The 22,813-nt window shown below is 54.4% G+C and overlaps 1 protein-coding gene across 7 annotated transcripts; it reads right to left on the bottom strand.

Annotated features, from left to right (window-relative positions):
- Window positions 1-611: 611 nt before the first annotated feature.
- Window positions 612-20,686, bottom strand: LOC102463080 (interleukin-9 receptor-like). 7 transcript variants are annotated; one of them, XM_075899967.1, is made up of 10 exons: window positions 20,581-20,686; window positions 17,251-17,361; window positions 10,282-10,371; window positions 9,843-9,954; window positions 9,306-9,496; window positions 7,717-7,853; window positions 6,750-6,924; window positions 6,352-6,463; window positions 2,642-2,726; window positions 612-1,688 (listed from the first exon to the last, which is right to left on the bottom strand). In XM_075899967.1, the coding sequence occupies exons 3-10, from the start codon at window positions 10,358-10,360 to the stop codon at window positions 1,179-1,181; spliced, it is 1,401 nt and encodes a 466-aa protein (XP_075756082.1). In that variant the 5' UTR covers window positions 10,361-10,371; window positions 17,251-17,361; window positions 20,581-20,686; the 3' UTR covers window positions 612-1,178. The 7 variants fall into 7 exon arrangements, with proteins under 7 accessions (XP_075756082.1, XP_014429203.2, XP_075756080.1 ...); XM_014573717.3 differs by lacking the exon at window positions 20,581-20,686 and adding an exon at window positions 18,108-18,380 and having other exon boundaries at window positions 17,251-17,458; XM_075899965.1 differs by lacking the exon at window positions 20,581-20,686 and adding an exon at window positions 18,108-18,380.
- Between the last annotated feature and the right edge of the window lie 2,127 nt (window positions 20,687-22,813).

Genomic DNA, 22,813 nt, shown 5'->3' with positions numbered 1-22,813 from the left:
CCCCTTTCGTGGAATTTCCTTTGGATTGGAGGGTCATTAAAGTGTGGTGGATGGAGCCACATTGGCTGCTCACTATCCCTCTCCTTCCTTCTCATCTAGGCACTTTGCTGCTGTTCCTGTAGCATTGTCTCCTTTGTACCCCTTCCCATGGGACCTTATTACCCCTCCTGAATCTGGAGAAATAATAAAAGAGTGCGAGGCCTGCATCAAATCCCCACCCTCTCCTGGGCCAATGGACAGCGAGGAGCCCCGCCCCTTGTGCTAGTTAACTAAAGGTAAAAAAGTCCCCTGACAGCAGGAGGCCAAGGAGCCCTGCTACTCTCCCAATGCGAGACTGGTTTGGAAAGGCACCTGATTAGAGCATTAAAATCCAGGACCCAGTTGGCAGCATCTGTGGCTGCCTCAGAAAGGGCACCAAGGAGTCAGGGAGCCTGGACTCCAGCGCTGCTATTCCCTGTACAACAGAGGTCTCCTAAAGCAGCTCCTGCTTTGCAGCTGTGCCTGGGTTGCCTAGGGAACGCATGAGCCCCGTTGTTTGGGGTGTGACCCCCGCCCCACCTAGGGAAGCAGCCCCGTAGCTCACAGCACACTTTGAAAGAAATCTTTTCAAGTCAGAAGCAAGGCACCGGGTTTAATGCAAGACAGAAAGTTACCAAGCAGCAAAACACGGCATTGAAAGGTCCTGGGGACGCAGATGCAGCATGGCACTAATGCCCAGCACTGCTCTTCCTCACGCACGCTTCTAAGAGACACCCAGGTGTGAGTCTGGCCAGGGGTGCTGCTCCCTGATCTCAGCACAGCGGCAGCTGGAATTCCCTGGGGGTTGAGTCGAAAGTGCTGCAATGAGGGAGGTCCTTTGGGGCAGTGCAGCACTGCTCTGCCCTGGGGGGGTCTCTGGAAAGCCCTGTACCTCAGGGAGGATGTGCCTGCTGCTTCCAGAGGACAGGATGGCTGGGGAAGGCATGGCACGGCCTTTCTTGGGAAGGCACAGACACGCTGATTGTGCTCAGCTCCTGCACTGAGCGGGAAGACAGCTTCTTGTGCCTGTCCCCTTGGGCAGCTGTGCAGGGGCTGGGCCTGACTTGCTTTAAGAAGGGAGCCTGTCACTGCACAAGGAGCCAGATGGTGGATGTGTCAGCCCGGGGACTTGAACATGCAGCAGCTTTCGTAAGCGTCTGTCATTCCTTGACCAGACCATGCTCCTCGGGGAGCTGCAGCAGTTCAGCAGGAATTGGGCCACCCGTGGAGTCGCTGCCACACAAGGTGCAATAGTCATTGCTGCAGAAGGACAAACTTTCCAGCTCCAGAGCCTCCTGTGGCAGGAAGTCACCCTCCCCGCCCCGTAAATACGGGAGATGAGTCGCACTCACATCTGGGCTGCCACAGTTGGTCTCGCTTCTTGCACCTGCCTCATCCGAGTGGCTCTGTAGGAACAAAGATGGCAGCCTGGCCGCCACATCTTCCACGTGCACATACCTGCTCCGGGGCTCGTGCTGCTCGGGCCCAGGGGCAGGGCCACAAAGCTCCTCCTGAGGCGTCACTTTGCTCTTTGCCAGTGTCTTGAAGGAGAGCAGGGAAATGACGTCCTGAGCTCCCAGACCAAGGACTCCATCCACAGGCGTTTTGCTCAGGTTGGCAGCCTCGTCTCTTGTGAGCTGGCCGTGCGCCTCGTTCCGTCCCACCCAGTCCTGCAGCGAGGAGCAGCAAACGCTGCTTAGCAAGGGGAGGCCGAGTTTGCAAAGGACGTCTTGGCAATGGCAAGCAGGCCAGGGGCCGAATTCAGTTCTGCCTCAGTGCAACTCCACTGAGTGACCCAAGTAATGGAGTGGTGGGCGAACCAGGCCCCGGCCTTCACTCCCGAGTCATGCCCTAAGCAGCCTCTGCTGTTTTGGCTCCCGGACTACTTAGCAAAGGAAGGCGGAAGGGCATAAGGAAAAAGACACTTCACTAGTGAGGCAGGCAATGCTCCCAGGGTTTGATTTTGCACGTGCCAGGTGCTGGCTGGACCCATTGTAATTTCTGAGCATCAGAAGCAATGCTAATTTACCCAGCAGGCCTCAAAGGCTAGGGGGCAGGGGACTTGACATCCTGTGGGTTAGCAACAAAGCTCATCCAAAACCACAAGCCCCCAGGAGAGGAGGGGTGGAGACAGCAGAGAGGAAGGAGACTGACCCAGGAGAACTGCTTTCAGCTGCAAGGGAAAGGCCTCACAAAGGGGCAGTGACTCTCCCTGCTGTGCCCCCCACTGCCCGGGGTAGGAGCAGCTGGATTTAGCAGGGCAGTACGTGCAGGCTGGCTCAGAGAGTCTGGCTGGACATGGAAGAGGCTGCTAGCTGCAGTTGTGGGTGTGATTGGAAAGGTCCAGTGAGGACCAGGCCACAGGATATGGTGGTGGTGCAAAGGAAGAGAGGCAGGGACTGGGACAGGCCCAGATGGGAGGGCTTCATTTCTAGGAGGAGATGAGGTTGGTGATGGAGCAGGAGGAATATGGAGGCAGGTGTCTCAGAGCAGAAGGGGGGGACTTCCAGGTAGACTGAAGCCCTGTGCCAGCATTAGCCAGGTGAAAGCAGCGATGGGGCCCCACAAGCCACCTTCCCGCCCCGGGGAGAAGGATCACGAAGAAGAAAGAATTTGCTGTTACCTTAAAATTCCCATTGTGCAAAGTGTAGAGAGGCTGGAAGAAAGCAGCTGGGGTGGGAACCTTCAGACCGAAGAAGTTCTTTGCCCTGTGGAGAAAGAACGACAGTTCTATCAAACCCAGCGACATGTTCCACCTTCTGCTGCAGCCCTCCAGCACCCTGGGACAGATAAACTGGCACACTTCACCCTCCTCTGGCCACCCTTCAGAAAAGGCCCATTTCACATGGCCACACAGCTGTGTGCATTTCACATTGTGGCAGGGCGTTGCCCCGCGCTGGCCCTTTATGGGGCTGGGAGCCGGAGTGAGGGAAGCCCAGCTGAGGCATGTGAGGAGGGCCCTGCCTCCCGGCCTGCAATGAGAGAGGTAGTCGTGGCCGGGGCTCTCATGGAGGCAGCCCTAAAAGTCCAGGCTGCAAGGAGGCAGCTGCGGTAGGCTGGGGGAGTTTGAGCCAGGGAAGCCCTAGGCCATAATACTGTAAGGCAGGGTTGCAGGAGGCGCGCCCGTGGCCAGGGCGAGGGGCCTGGAGAAACTGCAGTGTGCCCGGAGGGGCTAGAGAGGGACTGGCAGTAGGTCATTGAGGCCAGGAGGGTGCAGCAGGGAAGAACTAGGGGTCCTAGGGAGTAGGGAGGACCCTGGAGGAGGACCAAAGCAAGAACAATGACTCCCCCTCCCCGGAAGGGGCACAGACCAAGGCTGTATCTACATTGGCATGATTGTGCGCAAAAACGTGCTGCCTGTTTACACTGGCGGGGAGTTCTTGCACAAGAACACTGACGTTCTAATGTGTGAAATCGGGGCTGCTTGCGCCAGCACTCAGGAATAAGCCCTTTTGTGCAACTGTTCTTGCGCAAGAGGCCAGTGGAGACAGGCAACATGAATTTCTTGTGCAAGAAAGCCCGATGGTTAAAATGGCCGTCGGAGCTTTCTTGCGCAAGAGAGCGTCCACACTGGCACGGATGCTCTTGTGCAAACGCACATGCCAGTGTAGACGCTCTCTTGCGCAAATACTCTAACGCAAAAACTCTTGTGTTAAAAGTATTTGCGCAAAATCTTGCCAATGTAGACGTAGCCCAAGAGCGGAGTAGTTACTGCCGGAGGACAGTGACCTCAAGAGGACACCTCACCCAAAGGGGGCGCGTCAGCTTTGGAGCAGCCAGTGGCTTCCCCACAAGCCACCCTGAAGGAAGAAGCCGTGTGTAAAAGTGAGTGAACCTGCTACAATAGCAACAGACTATCTGGCAACAACTCGCCCAGATGGATAAAATGAATCTTTGCTAGTCATCAGTGCAGATTCCTTCAAGGTTTCTGAGTTTGAATGTGTGTTGCAGTGCAACAGTGAGACAGAACCGCTCCCCTTTGTATGGCTGCAGCTAGCAGGGCATTTTACCGCAACCGTTTGGTCCAAACCACCCCAGAACTTTTCCAGGAATGAAGCGTCTTACAGAAGTATTAGGCTAATTGCATTGAGAGATCAGATAGCTTTCTTTGATAGGATAACGAGCCTTGTGGATAAGGGAGAAGCGGTGGATGTCATATACCTAGACTTTAGTAAGGCATTTGATACGGTCTCGCATGATATTCTTATTGATAAACTAGGCAAATATAACTTAGATAGGGCCACGATAAGGTGGGTGCATAATTGGCTGGATAACCGTAGTCAGAGAGTTGTTGTTAACGGTTCTAAATCCTGCTGGAAAGGGATAACAAGTGGAGTTCCTCAAGGGTCTGTTTTGGGACCCGTACTGTTCAATATCTTCATCAATGATGTAGATATTGGGATAGAGAGTACGCTTATTAAGTTTGCAGATGATACCAAACTGGGTGGGGTTGCAACTTCTTTGGAGGATAGGGACATAATTCAAAATGACCTTAGCAAGTTAGAGAAATGGTCAGAGGTAAACAGGATGAGGTTTAATAAAGAGAAATGCAAAGTGCTCCACTTAGGAAGGAACAATCAGTTCCATACATACAAGATGGGTAGCGACTGTCTAGGAAGGAGCATGGCGGAAAGGGATCTAGGGGTCATAGTGGACCACAAGTTGAATATGAGTCAACAGTGTGATGCTGTTGCAAAAAAAGCAAATATGATTCTAGGTTGTATCAACAGGTGTGTTGTAAGCAAAACTCGTGAAGTCATTCTGCCGCTCTACTCTGCACTAGTTAGGCCTCAGCTGGAGTACTGTGTCCAGTTCTGGGCGCCACATTTCAAGAAAGATGTGGAGAAATTGGAAAGGGTACAGAGAAGAGTGACAAGAATGATTAAAGGTTTAGAGAACATGACCTATGAAGCCAGGCTTCATGAACTGGGCTTGTTTAGTTTGGAAAAAAGAAGATTAAGGGGGGACATGATAGCGGTTTTCAAATATCTAAAAGGGTGTCACAAGGAGGAAGGAGAAAATTTGTTCCTCTTGGTTTCTGAGGACAGGACAAGGAGTAACGGGCTTAAAGTGCAGCAGGGGAGGTTTAGATTGGACATTAGGAAAAAAATCCTAACTGTCAGGGTGGTCAAATATTGGAATAAATTGCCAAGGGAGGTGGTGGAATCTCCCTCTCTGGAGATATTTAAGAACAGGTTAGATAGACATCTGTCAGGGATGGTGTAGACGGAGCTTGGTCCTGCCTTGAGGGCGGGGGGCTGGACTCAATGACCTCTCGAGGTCCCTTCCAGTCCTATTATTCTATGATTCTATTATTCTAACCCTGAACTGTTCCTTCTGCCTTCTGGAAGGTCTCAGCTGGGCTGAGGTTGCCCCAGCCTGGATGGGCATTGCCAGTCCAAAGGCAGGAGAGTCAGGGTCAGAGAGCAGAGGCAGTATTGTCTTAGAATCAGGAGGCAGGAAGTGGCTCAGAGTCAGGCTGGAGTCAGATGCACTGAGCCAAAGTCTGTGTGGCTCCTGGGGAAAGCCTGGGGGCTAAATAGGGCCACCTGGCCAGTCAGAGAACAGCAGGGTACTCGCTCTGCTCTTGTGGGTGGTGCGTCCTTCCACAGCGCTCCTTGGCTGTAGCTCTGCAGGGTCTCCCGCTGGGGCTGTGGGAAGATGAGCGGCCCCAGGTTCTGTTAGACCTCGGTTCTAACTCCTGTCTCTTTCGACGTTTCCCCATTGTCACTAACACTAGCCAGATTCAGCCCCATACTGCAGCACCTTCACGCCACTCAGGAAACTCCTTGTTTCTGCAAAGAGATGCACCTCTCAAGAGTGCCCACGTGTTGGGGCTTGCCAGTGGCAGATCCGAACCACTTCCTCTTTACCGCTGGCCCTTTGTTCTGCCAAGAACTTAAGAACATGAACTCTTGATCAGCTGGCTGGGTCACACTGGCACGTCACACCCTAGATACTGTAGTTCCTGTTGGAAGTGTCCAGCTCAGGAAGGCAGATTGATCATCACTAGCCAATGCTGCACATCGGTCACCCTTCCTCTACATCTATGCAAAGTAGCACAACAGTTTGTAAATGTCTTCGAACTACAGGAGACCTTGTGCACCCTGGGCCCTCTGCTCAGCGGGTATTGGCTCATTAGCAATTGCACGCTCATGGAGACAGCAAGCCTGAGAGTGGGCACACCGAGCCTATGGCATTCAAAGATCTCATTCTGATGCCGAGGCAGGAGTCAGACCTGATGCATGGACACATGATATACACTCACTAAACTTTAAAACTACTTGTCACTAGAAAAGGCAGCAGTGGTTTGTGTGAAGGACTGTACTGTACCTCGAGGAAAGCCTGGCGTTCAGAATGATGTAGAGAATGACAACGAGGCATACGGGAATGAACATCATGTGTATCATGCTTGTGCCAAAGGACGGTCTAGGCTCCCGGAAACCTATCAAAAGAATTATTCCATTAACAGAATCAACTAACAAAGGACCCTGTCAAAAGTGGAATTCAATCCAGATTCTTGGAGAAACAAGCAATGCAAATGAACCTCGCTGCTAAAACCTTGTAAGAACGGGGCCTGACTATCAAAGGCTGGAAGACTCTGATCTTGAGCCATGAACTGGCTGCTGACGGCCCCTCCATTTCCCAGCTTGACCCTTTCTCCTTCTGTTTCAGAAAGGTACTTCAGGGCTCATACAAAACAAGGAGTTAGGGAACAACGTTCTTTGCACCTTCTCTTCGAAATTCAGTTGTCTGGCTCCACTCACTCCACTGGCTTTTATAAGTATTCTTCTCTTGGGAAGTTTTGCAGCGAATTCTTGCAGTATAATTGATGCCTGCTTCAAACTCTATAGCTTCGATATCTACCTCTGTCGCTGAGCTGAGCAGCTGTTTGTGCTGGGCCTGCTGAAAATTAGCAAGAGAAAGCTCCGTTAGGCCCACACAACAAAGGGCTGGGATGCGGAACAATTGGACAACTCCCTAGTCAGGCCTGGCATTCTTAGGTGCAAGTCTGAGGTCCGTGAATACTCCCATCTGAGCCCTGCATTCAGGAGCCTTCTCTGCTCACAAGGCCTCACGATACCAGAGGCAGGATTCCGATGGGAAGGACTCACAAACCTCACGTAACAATGTCATGTAAGGGAGGCAGCAGCCTCAACTAGGGGTGCCCGGGGTGTTTGCTGAGCACCTGTTCCCACAGTCTCACTCTCAGTGGCCCAAGCTGGACAAGCGATGGACAGAGCTCGTCAAGGGGAGGCTAGTTCAGCATGAAAACCCCTCGATGGGGCTGCCAGGACAGACGCCCCCCAGAGTCCTTGCTGAGCCGGAGGGGGCCTCTGCTGAGCATGTGCAGAGCTTCTTGGGTTGTTTTCATAGGTTCTCTGGACTGCTTGTGCTTGCTTGGTAAGGGATGGGGGCAGGGACAGTTGTTCCGCACCCCGGAGGGAAAGCAAGGGGCAGCCGTGGCCGGTGTAGGTGGACTGGCTTGCTGGGAAGAGCCCAGTGCAGACTGGAAAGCCCAGGCCAGGAGGGAGAGAGACACAGGTCCCTGCCTAAGAGAGGTGATGGCCGAGGAGCTGGCAGCCTAGTGCCGGTGCCCTTGGGGGACCACCCAGCAGAACATGGGGGCAGTTGCTCAGAACCGTGGCTGCAGGCATTCGTGCCTGCTTCGGCCAGGCTGAGCGCTGGGTTTGTTACCTCCCAGGAGGCACCGTGTTTCTTATACGACAATTCAAACTGAAGCATTTTCTGTAGCCTCTCTGGTACACTCCACTGGAACCGACACAGACTGGCACTCAAGTTGCTCTGCAGGTTGAAGGGAGGGTCGCACTTAACTGGGAACAGAGAGAGGAGTTACTCCCAGTACTCGGCTGTGGGAGACGTGGAGAGCACAGAGCACAGTCCCAGGCTGCTCGCGGCTGGGGGCATCACTGTGGTTCCACAAATCCCCTGATCCTGGGGCCAGCGGGACACAAAGCAACCCCCAGTGCAGGTTAAAGCAGCCACCTGGCTTCTGGAAGTGAACACCAGCTGCAATGATCCCCAAGAGGCTGCTCTGCCAGCGAGGGCTCACAGAGCCGTGAATGCTCCAGCCCCTCCCACCATGAACACGCCGACATGCTCTGAGCTGGGGGCAGGGACCAGAGGGCTGCTGCACAACGGGAGAGTCCTAAATCTTAAATCAGGCAACATGTTCCACAGAATTTCCCTGGATAGTAATTCCATGCTCCAAGAATAAGAAGAGACCAGTTGCGATATACCATCGACTACCTGACCAGGATAGTGCTAGTGACTCCAAAAGAGGAAGATTAGAGAGGCTATAAACATCAAAAACTCAATAATAGCAGGGATTTCAACTGTCCCCATATTGACTGGGGACACGTCACCTCAGAATGGGATGCAGAGATAAAATGTTTTGATACCTGAAGTGACTGCTTCTTGTAGCGATTGATTCTGGAACCCACAAGGGGAGAGGCAGTTCTTGGTTTAGTCCTAAGTGGAGTGCAGGATCTGGTCTAAGAGGTACATATAACTGGACCGCTTGGACATAGTGACCACAATGTAAGAAAATTTAACATCCCTGTGGTAGGGAAAACACCTCAGCAGCCCAGTCAACCTGTGGAACTCCTCGCCAGAGGATGTGGTGCAGACTAGGACTTTAACAGGGTTCAAAAATCAGCTAGCTAGATTCCTGGAGGTTACGTCCATCAATGGCTATTAGCCAGGATGGGTGGGGGTGGTCTCCCTAGCCTCTGTCTGGAGGTGGGTGATGGGGCGGGATCACGTGAGGATTCCCTGTTGTGTTCCCTCCCTCTGGGGCACCTGGCCTTGGCCACTGTGGGCCGACAGGACGCTGGGCTGGACGGGCCGTTGGTCTGACCCACCCTGGCCGTTCTGATGTTCTTATGTCCGTTAGGCAGCTCTTCGGGACACTCTGCATTGGGAAGGGGCCTTTTGTCCCCAGCCCTTCCCCCATTCCAGCAAACAGTGCTACTGTCTTGCTGTGGCCCTGCCTGGGCCTGCCAGCAGGAGGAGCCCCACTGTTCAGAGGGCGGGGGGGCTCGATGGTAGATAACAGGGCAAGGGAGGGTGGGGGCAGGATGAGAGATCTCTGCCCCCGTATGTAACAAGTGCAGGCCATGCTGCCCAAGGGGCCGCACTGGCTGCATCTCCATCAATCTCACGTTGTGCCACTGAAGAGTCGCTCTTGGAACTTCACAGGCCAACTGTTCCCCGTGCTGCGGGCCAGGCGGCCTCCTCCCATACCTGCCATGGGCGGTACTCACTGTTCAGCTTGGCTTTGTATTCCGGGAACGCAACGTACGCACGGTCCCCCCCCGAGAAACCGCCATGCAGCGAGACTCGGAAGCTCTCGTACTCCGTTAACTGGTCTGTCCTGTTCATGGTGCAGTGCAGTTGGCTCTGCAGCTGGTCTCGGGCAGCGAGCGTGCAGCTGGAGTTCTCGTCCCCGACTAAGCTGGAATAATTAAGGGGCGGGAAGTTTCTCGTGGACAGGGTGTGGCTGCTTAACGGTGCATGTGCCAGTCGCCACAGTGAGGAGCACTTTGCACAGGGCCTGTTGAACTGGGCTTTCAGGTTGTAAATGCCACGGAAGGCAGCCCTGGGTGCAGCGAGCGCCTTGCGCGGCGGAGTGGGAAAAGGACGACAGGTGAAAGCCAACCCCACCAGCGAGGAGCTGGAGGGTGACTCAGGCGTTGGGTTTGCGGGCGAATTCTGGGTCAGAGTTCAGTGCCAAGGAATCCAGAGAGCCCAGACTGCCCCGGGGCCCAGCACAGCCCGCCACGAGGATGCACGGAGCTCACCTTGTGAAATGCACCTGGAAGGGTCCGTCCCCCACACTCTTCTCTGGCTCCCACACACAATCTACCTGTTTGATGTAGTTATTCACACAGCTCAGGTTGCCAGGAAATTCTGCTGAGGAACGAGCCGAGATGCTCAGCATGCGTGCAACCAACAGCTGGCCTCGGCCCCTCCGCCACGCTGGGCCCAAGCCGCCCCTTGCGCTAGGCTGCTCTGTCTGTCCCACCCCCACCCCTTGCTGGCTTATTGCCGTATGGAGTGCGACTGTAAACTCCTAGGGCAGGGCACAGGTGGGAGTTTCTCTGATCTCTAAGCTGAGGAGGGGAAACGGGCCCCGAAGGCTCTCTGACCTGTCCTGTTCTGGGGGGGGAAGTGGAGAGAGAGAGAGTGGGGGAGAAAGAACCAGCCAGATGAAGGCCCCCAGTCGTGGCTGCCCCTTACCTCTTCCTTCCCCTCCTGCAGAGAAGAAAATGGCAGCAATGCAGAGTGGCAGGCTCTGGCGCCAGATGTGCTTTCCCATGGTAAATGTGTCTGAAATACAAAGTATGTTGGGGCAGAAAGGGCTTTGGGTGTCTCTATGGCAACATACAGAGGTGTGTCAATCACCAGCCCTGCATCTGCTCTCCTCCCGGCAGCCCCCCTGCGAAAGCCAATATTTAAAAGGGCTCTAGAGGTGATCGTGGCAATTACAGACCAGTAAGTCTAACGTCGGTATCGGGAAAATTAGTCGAAACAACAGTAAAGAATAAAATTGTCAGACACGTAGAAGAACATAATTTTTTGGGAAAAAGTCAACTTGATTTCTGCAAAGGGAAATCCTGTCTTGCTAATCTATTCGGGTATGTCCACACTGCAAAGTTAATTTGAAATAACAGCCGTTATTTCGAATTAACTTTAATAGCATCTATACATGCAAACGGCTATTTCGCAATTAATTTGAACTAGTGGAGCGCTTAATTCGAATTCGGTAAACCTCATTCCACGAGGAGTAACGCCAAATTGGAAATAGCTATTTGGAATGAAGTGCTGTGTAGACACTTAACTCGAAATAGGGGGCCTCCAGCCTTCCCAGGGAGCCCTGGTGGCCACTCTGGGCACAACCAGGAAAACTTCCTCTGCTCTCCCCCAGCCCCGGAGCCATTAAAGGAGTAGACCCTGGCCACAGTGCCCGTGCCAGCTCCAAGCCTGCCAGCCCAGAGCCAGCAGTGGCCCCAAAACATAAGCCAGCAAGCCACTGGCAGCCAGCCCTCCGCCGCTCCCCAGGAGCAGTCTGCCAGCTCCCAGGAGCCTGCCGGGGCTGGAGAAGGCAGGCGCCTTCCTGGTCTAGGGTGGAGCTCATGGACCTTATTCAGGTTTGGGGGGGATGCCCCCAATGCCCATGATCTCCGCACTAGATGGAGGAATGCAGCTGTCTATGGCGGGCTAGCTGCCAGCCTGGCCACCAAAGGCCACATGCGAACCCAGGAGCAGGTTTGCATGAAAATCAAGTTGGTCCGGCAAGACCCCCAACCTTGGGGCCCTAAGTTTCCCCTCCCCCTTCTTCCCCTTGCTTCCTCCTTCCAGCTCCCTCCTCCCAGGTTTCCCCCTCCCCTCTTCCACCCTCTCTCTTCTCCTCTCTCACCTCCTTTTCCCAGTCTCCCCAGAGGTTCATCCCCCCCCACCCCCAGTTTTGTTCAATAAATCCAGTTTCTATTTTTGAACATACATGTCTTTTGTTTGACATCGGGAAGGGGCGGCTAGGGAGGGGTAAGTGGAAGGATGTGAGGGAGGAATGGGGCACAAGCCTCCAGTGGGGAGGACTGGGGTGGCTCTGAGGGCCCCTCGGGATAGACGCTCTCCCGCAGGGCCTCCTGGATCATGACAGCCACCTGATGGACCCCCCTGGATGGCAGCCTGCAGCAAGTGCAGCCGGGCTGATGGCAACGACCCCACGAGATGCACTAACATGCCCAGGGGCAGCTCTGGCTCCATGTAGCCGAGTGCTGTGGTGTCCCGAGTGGGGGCACTCAGGGCACTCCAAGCCAGGACTGCTTTGCTGTCCCTCATCGAGGTAGACAAGCAAGTGGGAAACCCTGAGAACTGTCTGTCTGGGGTGGGGGTAGGGTCCCTTTAAGCACAGAGCTCAGTTAGCAGCCCCATATACTAAGTCCTAAGCTGATGCCCTGCTGACACTGGTTCCGGCCAGCCTTAACTTCGGTTCAGGGTCCACTCAGTGTGGACGCACTATTTCGAAATAGCAAAACGCTATTTCAAAATAGTTTGTGTGTATAGATACATTAATTCAAATTAACTATTTTGAATTAAGTTAACTCAAATTAACTCTGTAGTGTAGATATAACCCCTTCAAAGAACTCTAAGGGTAACAAACATGTGGACAAGGGGGATCCAGTAGATGTGGCATACTTAGATTTCCAGAAAGCCTTTGACAAGGTCCCTCACCAAAGGCTCTTGTGTAAATTAGGTTGTCCTGGGATAAGAGGGAAGATCCTTTCATGGATTGAGAACTGGTTAAAAGACAGGAAACAAAGGGTAGGAATAAATGGTAAATTTCCAGAATAGAGAGGGAACTTCAAAAAGATCTCACCAAACTGAGTGATTGGGCAACAAAATGGCAAATGAAATTTAATGTGGATATGTGTAAAGTAATGCACATTGGAAAAAACCCCTACTATATATACAATATGATGGGAGCTAATTTGGCTACAACTAATCAGGAAAGAGATCTTGGAGTTATCATGGATAGTTCTCTGAAAATGTCCCCGCAGTGTGCAGTGGCCGTCAAAAAAGCAAATAGGATGCTAGGAATTATTAAAAAAGGGATAGAAAATAAGACAAAGAATATCTTACTGCCCCTGTATAAAGCTATGGTACGCCCACATCTTGAATACTGTGTACAGATGTGGTCTCATCTCAAAAAAGATCTACTGGCATTAGAAAAGGTTCAGAGAAGAGGAACTAAAATGATGAGGGGTTTGGAACGGGTCCCATATGAGGGGAGGTTAAAGCGACTGGGACTTTTCAGCTTAGAAAAGTGGAGACTGAGGGGGGTTATGAGAGAGGTCTATAAAATCATGAGTGGTGCGGAGGGTGAATAAGGAAAAGTTCTTTACTTGTTCCCATAATACAAGAACTAGAGGGCACCAAATGAAATTAATGGGCAGCAGGTTTAGAGCTAATAAACCAGCACGGCCATTCTTATGTTCTTGTGACCGAGGGCACTGCAGGGATTACGTGGCCCACAGCTCCTCTCCAGAGCCAGATGCTTTAACTCATCCCTCCACCACCAGCCTCCCGCCTGGACCTAGCACCCTGCAGAGAGACCTGGGAAGAGCCATGCACGCCGATGGCACCGGCCTGTCTTTCACGGTGCTTCTTCGAACAACAGCTCCCCCGGTCCCTTTCTAATCTCTGCCTGCCACCGTCACAGCCTCTGCTGAGCCTCTTCCCTCCTCACCCCTTCTCTTGGCCAGAGGAAGGCCCTTCACCCCGCTGGCGGGGCCTTGTCAGCTGGCATTGGCCTGACCTGTGGCTACAGGGCTGAGGTGTCCGGTGAGATGCCTCCAGCTCGCACAGGAGCAGTGTGACCCTGCTTTGGAAACAAGCCAGCGTGCAGCCCATGTGCTACTCGAAGGGGCAGCGAACCCGCCGGAGGGCAGAAGGTGTCCAGGAACCAGAGCATCGGGGGAAGGGAACACAAGGTGCAGACTCAGTCAAACCCAAGAGCTGTGAAAGGAGCTGTCTTCACCCAGCAGCAGCTGAGGAGCGTCGGCGCCTGACAGCGAGGCCTGCAGAGGCCTGGTCGGGCGAAGTTGGGGAGCTGAGCCGGGGCAGGCTCTGACATGGCTCTCTCCCACTAAGGGCATGTGGTATGCAGGTGCCTGCAGCCCTAGGTACCTGGAAGGGCCTCTCAGGCTCAGAGGTGACACATCCAGAACAAGAGCTACGCCTGGACGCTGAGAGAACAAGGCGCGAGGGGGGGGGGGAATTGGCCACTGAGACAGCTGCCCTCGGGCTGTGGTGTATCCTGCAGCACTGGAAGACTCAAACAGGCATTATGGGCTGATGCCGGGCCCGGGCGAGGGACTGCAGGCTGCACTCTGTGGGCCATCTGGCTAGGGTGACCAGGTGTCCCAATCCTGGGGGCTTTGTCTTGTGGAGGACCCAGTAACCCCACCCTGCCCCCTTGGCCAGACTAGAGGAGAGAGAACGTGGCTTTCTCCTCGCCGCCCAAGAGACTGTCCAGCTGCAGCCACAGGGCCAGAGTGGTGGAGGTCAGTGACGTAGCCTGTGCTTATCCCGGTGCTGAATTTGGCCCATCCTGGGGTCACTTGCTACTCCCCAGGCATCTTAGGACCAGGAGTCTGAAAGTCACCCCCGCCCAGTGGCCCTGGGAGATTTGCTGCCTCGTGTCTGATAGGATTCCACTGGCCTGTCTGTCCCAAGGCCGCAGGCCTGGCACGTGCGGCCGTGCGCTGCCAGGTTCTCCGTGGGGTGGCCCTGGAGCTCTTACTACGCCAGGTAGCGCTGCCCTCGCCGTGCACTGTGAGCGCAGCCCTGGGGCCGGGCTGCTGCTCTCTGGCTGGCACCCGAAACGCCGACCGACGTCCCGCGGAGCTTTTCCTGCCTCACTCGCACTCGGGTTTTGTGGCAGCTGCTGAGTCCCAGCAGGAGGCCCTGCCCAGTGGCGTGGCAGCAGGGGAGCTGGTGCTAGGGGACCGGGTGGGGGGCTGCAGCTCCCCCTGGCTAGCAACGGTTTCCATTCTCGCCAGGGACTGCAGTTTGGTTCAGTGGCTCTCTGCGCCCCTCCCCCAACACCTGCACGACAGGCTAGTGTGGTTTTCAGCCTGACCACAGGCGAGAGGCCCTGGGCCTTCCAAGCGAAGGCTCCTGGTCTGCTCAAATTCCGGGCTGAGTCTGCACCTTGTGTTCCCTTCCACAGACACAGGCCACATGGGAGTTACCCAGACCCTGCGCTCCAGCCAGCGGCTCGGGGAACCTCAGAGGCAGAGGAAAGGGCTCAACATGACCCCCTGCAAGTGCTGAGCAACCTCTGTCTGCAAGGACGGGGCAGCCACAACTCACCGGCTTCTGGAGAGCTGCAAGGCTGCCAGCTTTACGGCCACTGCCTGCTGCCCACACAAGCCCTGGCTGGCACGGGCAGTTTGACCGGGAGCAGCAGCAACTCACACCCCTGGAGAGCCAGGCCAAATGCATCTCCCCAGCGACCGGTGGGCACAAGCCCAAACAGCAGTGTGCCACCAGAGTGCAAAGGGCAGAGCAGGGCTCGGCTCGGGGTGGGGTTGCCAGATGGTCTCCCAAAAAATACCAGACACCGGTATTTAAAAAAAAGGAACGTAGGATAAGTGGCGATCACAGCCCCGCCTCCCAGCTGGGACTCTCAGGCGGGGAGGCGGGGCCACGATCGGTGCTGGGCAGGGACGGATATACGGCAGGGCGAACGGGGCGGCTGCCCCGGGCCCCGCACTTCAGAAAGCCCCGCGCATGCGCCGTGGCAAAGCGGGGCCCCGCGGAAGTCTGCTGCCCAGGGCCCCGCAAAACCGTCATCTGCCTCTGGCGCTGGGAGCCTGTGATTGCGCAGAAGCCTGGTGGGGGCAGGCTCCCGGTTGCTCCCCCCGCCCCTGCCGGGCTTCTGCGCAATCACGTGCTCCAGCGCCGATCGTGGCCCCACCTCCTAGCCGCTCTCCCCGCCCCCACCATGCTTCTGCGCAATCACGTGCTCCTAGCGCCGATCGTGGCCCCGCCTCCCAGCCGCTCTCCCCGCCCCCACCAGGCTTCTGCGCAATCACGTGCTCCAGAGCCGATCGTGGCCCCGCCTCCCAGCCGCTCCACCCGCCCCCGCCGGGCTTCTGCGCAATCACGTGCTCCAGAGCCGATCGTGGCCCCGCCTCCTAGCCGCTCTCCCCGCCCCCACCAGGCTTCTGCGCAATCACGTGCTCCTAGCGCTGATCGTGGCCCCGCCTCCCAGCCGCTCCACCCGCCCCCGCCGGGCTTCTGCGCAATCACGTGCTCCAGAGCCGATCGTGGCCCCGCCTCCTAGCCGCTCTCCCCGCCCCCACCAGGCTTCTGCGCAATCATGTGCTCCAGAGCCGATCGTGGCCCCGCCTCCCAGCCGCTCCACCCGCCCCCGCCGGGCTTCTGCGCAATCACGTGCTCCTAGCGCTGATCGTGGCCCCGCCTCCCAGCCGCTCCACCCGCCCCCACCATGCTTCTGCGCAATCACGTGCTCCTAGCGCTGATCGTGGCCCCGCCTCCCAGCCGCTCTCCCCGCCCCCACCAGGCTTCTGCGCAATCACGTGCTCCTAGCGCTGATCGTGGCCCCGCCTCCCAGCCGCTCCACCCGCCCCCGCCGGGCTTCTGCGCAATCACGTGCTCCAGAGCCGATTGTGGCCCCGCCTCCCAGCCGCTCCACCCGCCCCCGCCGGGCTTCTGCGCAATCACGTGCTCCAGAGCCGATCGTGGCCCCGCCTCCTAGCTGCTCTCCCCGCCCCCACCAGGCTTCTGTCTGGTGCGCAGCCGGAAAAAATCAGAGAATACCAGACACTGCACACTGCACACGTCCGGTATTCTCTGATTTTTTTTTACTGGACAAAGAGTGCAAATACCGGACACCTGGCAACCCTAGCCAGGGGGCGGGGCTGCTGGACCTGGGGGGCGTGGCTGCTGGGCCATGGCGGTGGGGCCGTGACCGCTGGGACTCGAGGCCACTGCGTGACAAAGCTGCTCAGCTGATTTTCAATACAGCAAAGGCACCTTCTGCAGTTACTGCCAAGAAAGGCCTGTGGGACTTGCCTTGGCAGGGCGAGGGAGCACTCCCAGGCGCCCTGCCAGGCCCTGGCCGCTGTGGAAAGCGCGAGGACAATGCTCTGCCGTGGCTGGCCCCTTTGCTGCACACAGGCTATTGCGTGCAGAGCCTAGGATCTCTCAGCCCGGCCATGTCACCCCCTCAGGGGCACGACCTGGGAGCCAGGCCTGGGAAGGGTCACTGAGCATTTGTCTGCACAGCCTGTGGGAGGCGCCTCCCAGGCCAGCAGGGGCCACGCGAGCGGGGCAGATGCCCTTTGCCCGGGGGTGGGGCTCTGTGACCAAGAACGTAGAGCAGAGGGGCGGAACTGGGGCTTTGCAGTTTGGTTCAGTGGCGCTCAGCCCCGCTCACGTTCAAGCACTGTCGCTGGAGCTGTTTTTAGAGCCCCAGTGCAAGCCGCACTAGTGCCAGTCTGCCAGCCGCTGGGAGGCTGTCGAATGCCAGGGCAAGTCCTCCCCTTGCGCCCCATTGGGTTCTTCTCTGTCTTGGGACAGTCGCATCGGCAAAGCGAGGCCACTGGTGCCTCTGCACTATTCACGTGGGCAGCTTACGCGCTCTGGGAGAGTGTGGGGGGGGGAACGACTCACCAATTCATCAAATGCTCCGGTTCCTTCAGCACCCAGCTGCAAAGGGGTCACTCGTCCCCATGCAGAGCCTTGCTCCTTCCGCAGGGCACAGCGGCACCAGGATCTTCAGTTCTGAGCAGCAGCAGAAGGGAGAGGACCATTGAACCACATGGACAGCAGAGCTCGACTGAACAGTTGGGGCCAGCTCATACGTGGCATTTCCCTCCTTCTGGACAATACATGTCACCATCAGTTGGCAAGCAGAAGGGTATAAATATATCTGCACGGTGACAATGTGCAGCGGGGGAGGATAAAGAGAAAAGTAACAGAGATTTCTCATTTCCAAACGGTCCTGTTATCTTCAGTTGGAAGTCTTCCCAGAACCTGCCGCCAGTGCTAATCTCCAAGGGCTGTGAAAAGCCTCTTTTCACTGGTGAAAAGCATAGTGCAATAACAAAATAGCAATCACACACCATGTTCTGCAGATGTGTGTTTACACAGAATCCAGCACACTGCTAGCTGCAGCTAGTCATTCATTGGCTTTCATTTTTCTTAGCTAGTCTCGCTAGAAATGTGCTGTTAAGGGTGAGGTCTCCTTTCAGCATAGCCCCTACGCTGGGGACAGCATTAGCACACCCTTTCTCCCCAGGCAGTTTGCACACTCGATTGACCTTCAGTTGGCTACAACATGCTGCAAACCACAGCTTTGTGCTCCAACTAAAGTGCAGAGGCAATTTGGTCCATTACAGGGTTATAGTACAAGAAACGCTATACAGCTGTACACCTAGTATTATTATCGGTTAACATCTTAGTTCAATCATTTCTCCTAGCATTGTCCAGCAATATACAAAGCACAGCAATAGCTTAAGCCTCCTTACCAGCACTAATTAAACTTCAATTTTCATTGCCTCCTGTTTCTTGATAGTTTAGATTGTGTGGTTTGTTCGCCAAGCAGCAGCAGTCCTGGTATAACAGCGCAGAGGCACTTTGCCTTGTTTTAAAGCCGGTCTCAATAACCAATGAAAAGTTTCTCTGAGATTATCAGACTGATATGAAGTAGCCACATTTGCAATTACTCATGAGTGATGGAGCAGCTGCTGAATTTACGTTAAGGGGTTAACTTCATGGAGCCAAAGCTATTTGCTGAATGACTGAAAATATCTTGTTTCAGCTTTTAAAAAAAATGAGCACAAGAGTTTTTTATAAGTGACCTAAAAACACTTCCTAGCCCAGCGTGAGCAGGAGCCACCCTCCTGCCCCGAGCTCAGCGATTGTTGTACGCCCTGCACTGATGCCTTTGGGCCAGGGGCTGTCCCGCCCAACACTGAGCTCTGGCTTACTGAGAGCTCCCACTGCGTGCGCCCCAGGCAAGCAGAGAGGCCAGGCGATGCCTCAGGTGACCATGGCCCAGAAGCAATAGTGTCTGTCAGTGCTGCTGGCCGCACAGTTATTTGCACAACAGAAGCTGAGGTGCAACGCTCGGCCGAGAGCCAGCGAGAGAGCAAAGCCACGCCCAGCTCAGACGGGCAGGGCTGTGTGTGTGGGAAGGGGGTACCAGAGCTGGCAGCCCTGCACGTAGCACTGGGCTCCTTAGCGTTGCTCTGGGTGTTCATCCCACAGGTAGCTTTAGGGCGGGGTTTGCCCATGCGCTCGCACTGCCATCACTTGTAAAATGCCCATTGCTGCTAGTAGGCATGTGCCTGGAGAAGGGCTACCCTTGAGCTCACTGGGCGAGTTTGCTTCCTGAACATGAACCCTCCGAACCGGACTGAATGCAAAACCCCACCCTCTGAAATGGGAGCTATTTCCTAATGGTTGCCTAGAGACACGTGCTGCCGGCTGAACTCAGAGCAGTAGGACATAAGAACATTAGAACGGCCAGACTAGGTCAGACCCAAGGTCCATCCAGCCTGATGTCCTGGCTGCCCACAGTGGCCAATGCCAGGTGCCCCAGAGGGAGTGAACAGAACAGGGAATCTTCAAGTGACCCATCCTCTGTCACCCATTTCCAGCCTCTGACAAACAGAGGCCAGGGACACCATCCCTACCCATCCTGGCTAACAGCCATTGATGGACCCAATAAAGTTCAGGTCTTCACAACATCTTCTGGCAAGGAGTTCCACAGGTTGACTGTGTGTTCTGTGAAGAAATCCTTCCTTTGTTTATTTTATATTTTCTACCTGATAATTTCATTTGATGACCCCTAGTTCTTGTGTTATGGGAACAGGTAAAAAAACTTTTCCTTATTTACCTTCTCCACACTGGTCATGATTTTATAGACCTCTGTCATATTTTCCCTTCATCTCCTCTTTTCTAAGCTGAAAAGTCCCAGTTTTATTAATCTCTCCTCATATAGTTCCCGTTCCAAAACTCTAATAATTTTTGTTGCCCTTTTCCGAACAATTTCCAATGCCAAGGTATCTTTTTTCAGATGAGGTGACCACATCTGTACGCAGTATTCAAGATGTGGGCGTACCATGGATTTATTCTCTATCCCTTTTTAAACAATACCTAACACTCTATTTGCTTTTTAAATTGCTGCTGCACACTAAGTGGATGTTTTCAGAGAACTATCCACCCTGACTCCAAGGTCTCTCTCTTGACTGGTAACAGCGGCTATGTCTAGACTACTGGAAAAACTCCACCGCATCCAGGGAACACGTCTGCTCTTCCAACATTTTTATTGGAAGACCAGATGCGCTCTTCAGAAGCCCCTGTATTCCTTGTTTCATGAGGAAGAAGGGCTCTTCCAAAAGAGGAGGTTTCTGAAATTTGGCCCATTGTAGACGGGCCAAATTTTGGAAAAGCCTCTTCCGAAAAAACGATTGGAAAAAGGTACACAAATTGGGGGGCACAATTTACGCACCTTTTTCCAATAAAACTCCTTAGTCTAGATGTAGCCAGCTAGATTAGTCCCCACCATGGTGTGTCTGTGTATAAATATAGAGTTGGGATTGTGTGTTCCAATGTGCATTACTTTGCATTTACTAACATTAAAATTCACCTGACATTTTGTTGCCCAGTCACCTAGTTTTGTGAGATGCTTTTGAAGCTCTTCGCAGTCTGCTTTGTCTGAACTACCTTGAGCAGTTAGTATCATCGGCAAATGTTGCCACCTCCCTGTTTACCCCTTTCTCCAGATCATTTATGAATGTGCTGAATAGGACTGGCCCCAGTACAGACCCCTGTGGAGCACTATTAGAATGAGTTTTACACAAAAAGCCCCGTCTTCTGACCATCTACTGTACGTTTTCTGGCACAACAACACTGCTGCAGGGTCCTCACTCAGGCCCCTTGCCCTTGGACACCTTCTGGTCCACACGTCAGCTGGAGACCTTCTGGTGCACTCACCTGAGCTTTTATTGTCAGTTCCCACCACTTTCTATTTACAAAGCTTATAGCGCATTCAGCCAGCTCCTCCATCTGCCTGGGAGCACACTCAGCCACACCCGGAACCTTCTCACTCCCCTCTTGCTGCCTTAAATAGCCCTCTGCTCATGAAGCCAACAGCTGTTTCTAATGGCCCTTCAGGCCTGGGCTCTCTCAGCTGTTTCCCATCAGCCTCTTCAGCCAAGCTACAGTGGCAGAGCTGTTAGCCAGCCATCTGTCACAAATGCGCTTGTAGTGTGAATGCTCCATGAGTTTCTGCGCAAAAACAAGCGATTTTGCACAACGATTCTGCAGTCTGGATGTAGTCTTCGTTGCCTCTCCCCACTCTGAAAACCAATTTATTAACCATCAACTGATTAAAGAGAAAAGAATAAGAAAAAATGAGACTGGTTCAATGAGAACACACAGCCCTGCTCTGCAGCACGGGGACATCAACACAGCAGCCTGCAGAGCGTAAGGACAGGCCACAGTCTCTTCCTTATAGGCCCCTTAGAGGCTCTGGATGTGCTGCAGGGGGGCTGCAGGCTGGACACACTTGCTCTGGCAGTGACCACACAGCCTCAAGCTCTAAGTGGCCAGACCCCTCTCCCAGTCTGGCCTGCTGGGCCTCTTGTCTGGTGATATCTCCCTGCCCAGCGCCTCTCCCCGCACTTTGCTGGTCCCAGATGCTCACCACACCCAGCTGCAGGCTGTGCTGCTTTGCCAGTCTCCAGCTCCTTGCGTTGCTTCTCTGTCCCGTTTGGCTCTCTGAGCACTGCCAGTCTGCTGCTCAACACAGGGTCTGCGCTCCTTGGGCTGTGTGTGCCTGGTTCTGTTGCTGCAGGACTGCCCCTCAGCACAGCTTGCACTCCTTGGGCTGTGTGTGCCTGGCTCTGTCGCTGCAGGACTGCCCCTCGGCACAGCTTGCACACCTTGGGCTGTGTGTGCCTGGCTCTGTCGCTGCAGGACTGCCCCTCAGCACAGCTTGGACCCCTTGGGCTGTGTGTGCCTGGCTCTGTCGCTGCAGGACTGCCCCTCAGCACAGCTTGCACTCCTTGGGCTGTGTGTGCCTGGCTCTGTCGCTGCAGGACTGCCCCTCAGCACAGCTTGCACACCTTGGGCTGTGTGTGTCTGGCCCTGTCGCTGCAGGACTGCCCCTTAGCACAGCTTGGACCCCTTGGGCTGTGTGTGCCTGGCTCTGTCGCTGCAGGACTGCCCCTCAGCACAGCTTGGACCCCTTGGGCTGTGTGTGCCTGGCTCTGTTGCTGCAGGACTGCCCCTCGGCACAGCTTGGACCCCTTGGGCTGTGTGTGCCTGGCTCTGTTGCTGCAGGACTGCCCCTCAGCACAGCTTGGACCCCTTGGGCTGTGTGTGCCTGGCTCTGTTGCTGCAGGACTGCCCCTCAGCACAGCTTGCACTCCTCTTAGCTGTCTCTCAGCTCTCTCCTTGCTCAGAGAGTCCCAGCTCACCGGGAGGACGGGGCCTGGCCTCTTGCTTTCCTCACTGGCCTGTTCAACCTGTCAATCAGGCCGAGCTGAAGTGTTGGCTGCTTTCCATTGTCTCTGGGGTCTGTCAGTCTCAGGGCCCTGATTTCTCACGGACCCTTCCCCTTTTGATACTGGGAGCTGGCGAACCAAAAACTCCCACAGAGTTTTAGTAAGGGGCTAACAGTCCCCTTACATTTACAAACCACAGTTAATAGTTCTGCAATCTCACATTTGAGTTCTTTCAGAACCCTTGGGTGAATGCCATCTGGTCTAAATGACTTAATACCATTTAGTTTATCAATTTGTTTCAAACCCTCCTCTAATAAGAGCTCAATCTGGGACAATTCCTCAGATGTGTCTCCTACAAAGAATGACTCAAGTTTGGGATTCTCCCTCAGCCATGACGCTCAAAGCAAAGAATTCATTTAAATTCTCCACAATAATCTTAACACCCTTGAGTGCTCCTTCAGTATCTTGATTGCCCAGCGATCCCACTGGTTGTTTAGCAGGCTTCCCGCTTTAGATGTATGTAAAAAAAGTTTTGCTGTTACTTTTGGAGACTTTGGCTAGCTGTTCTTCAAATTCCTCTTTGGCCTGCCTAATTATATTTTTACAAAAGCTTCAGTGGAGTAGCCAAGTTAGTCTGTAACAGGAAAAACTTAAAAAACAACAAATAGTCGAGTAGCATCTTAAAGACTAACAAAACATGTTGATGGTATCACGAGCTT

The sequence above is a fragment of the Pelodiscus sinensis genome, chromosome 16 (assembly GCF_049634645.1).
Source record: "Pelodiscus sinensis isolate JC-2024 chromosome 16, ASM4963464v1, whole genome shotgun sequence".
Lineage (NCBI taxonomy): Eukaryota > Metazoa > Chordata > Testudines > Trionychidae > Pelodiscus > Pelodiscus sinensis.
Note: the sequence above shows the minus strand (reverse complement) of the source record. Positions and strands in the feature narration are given on the sequence as shown.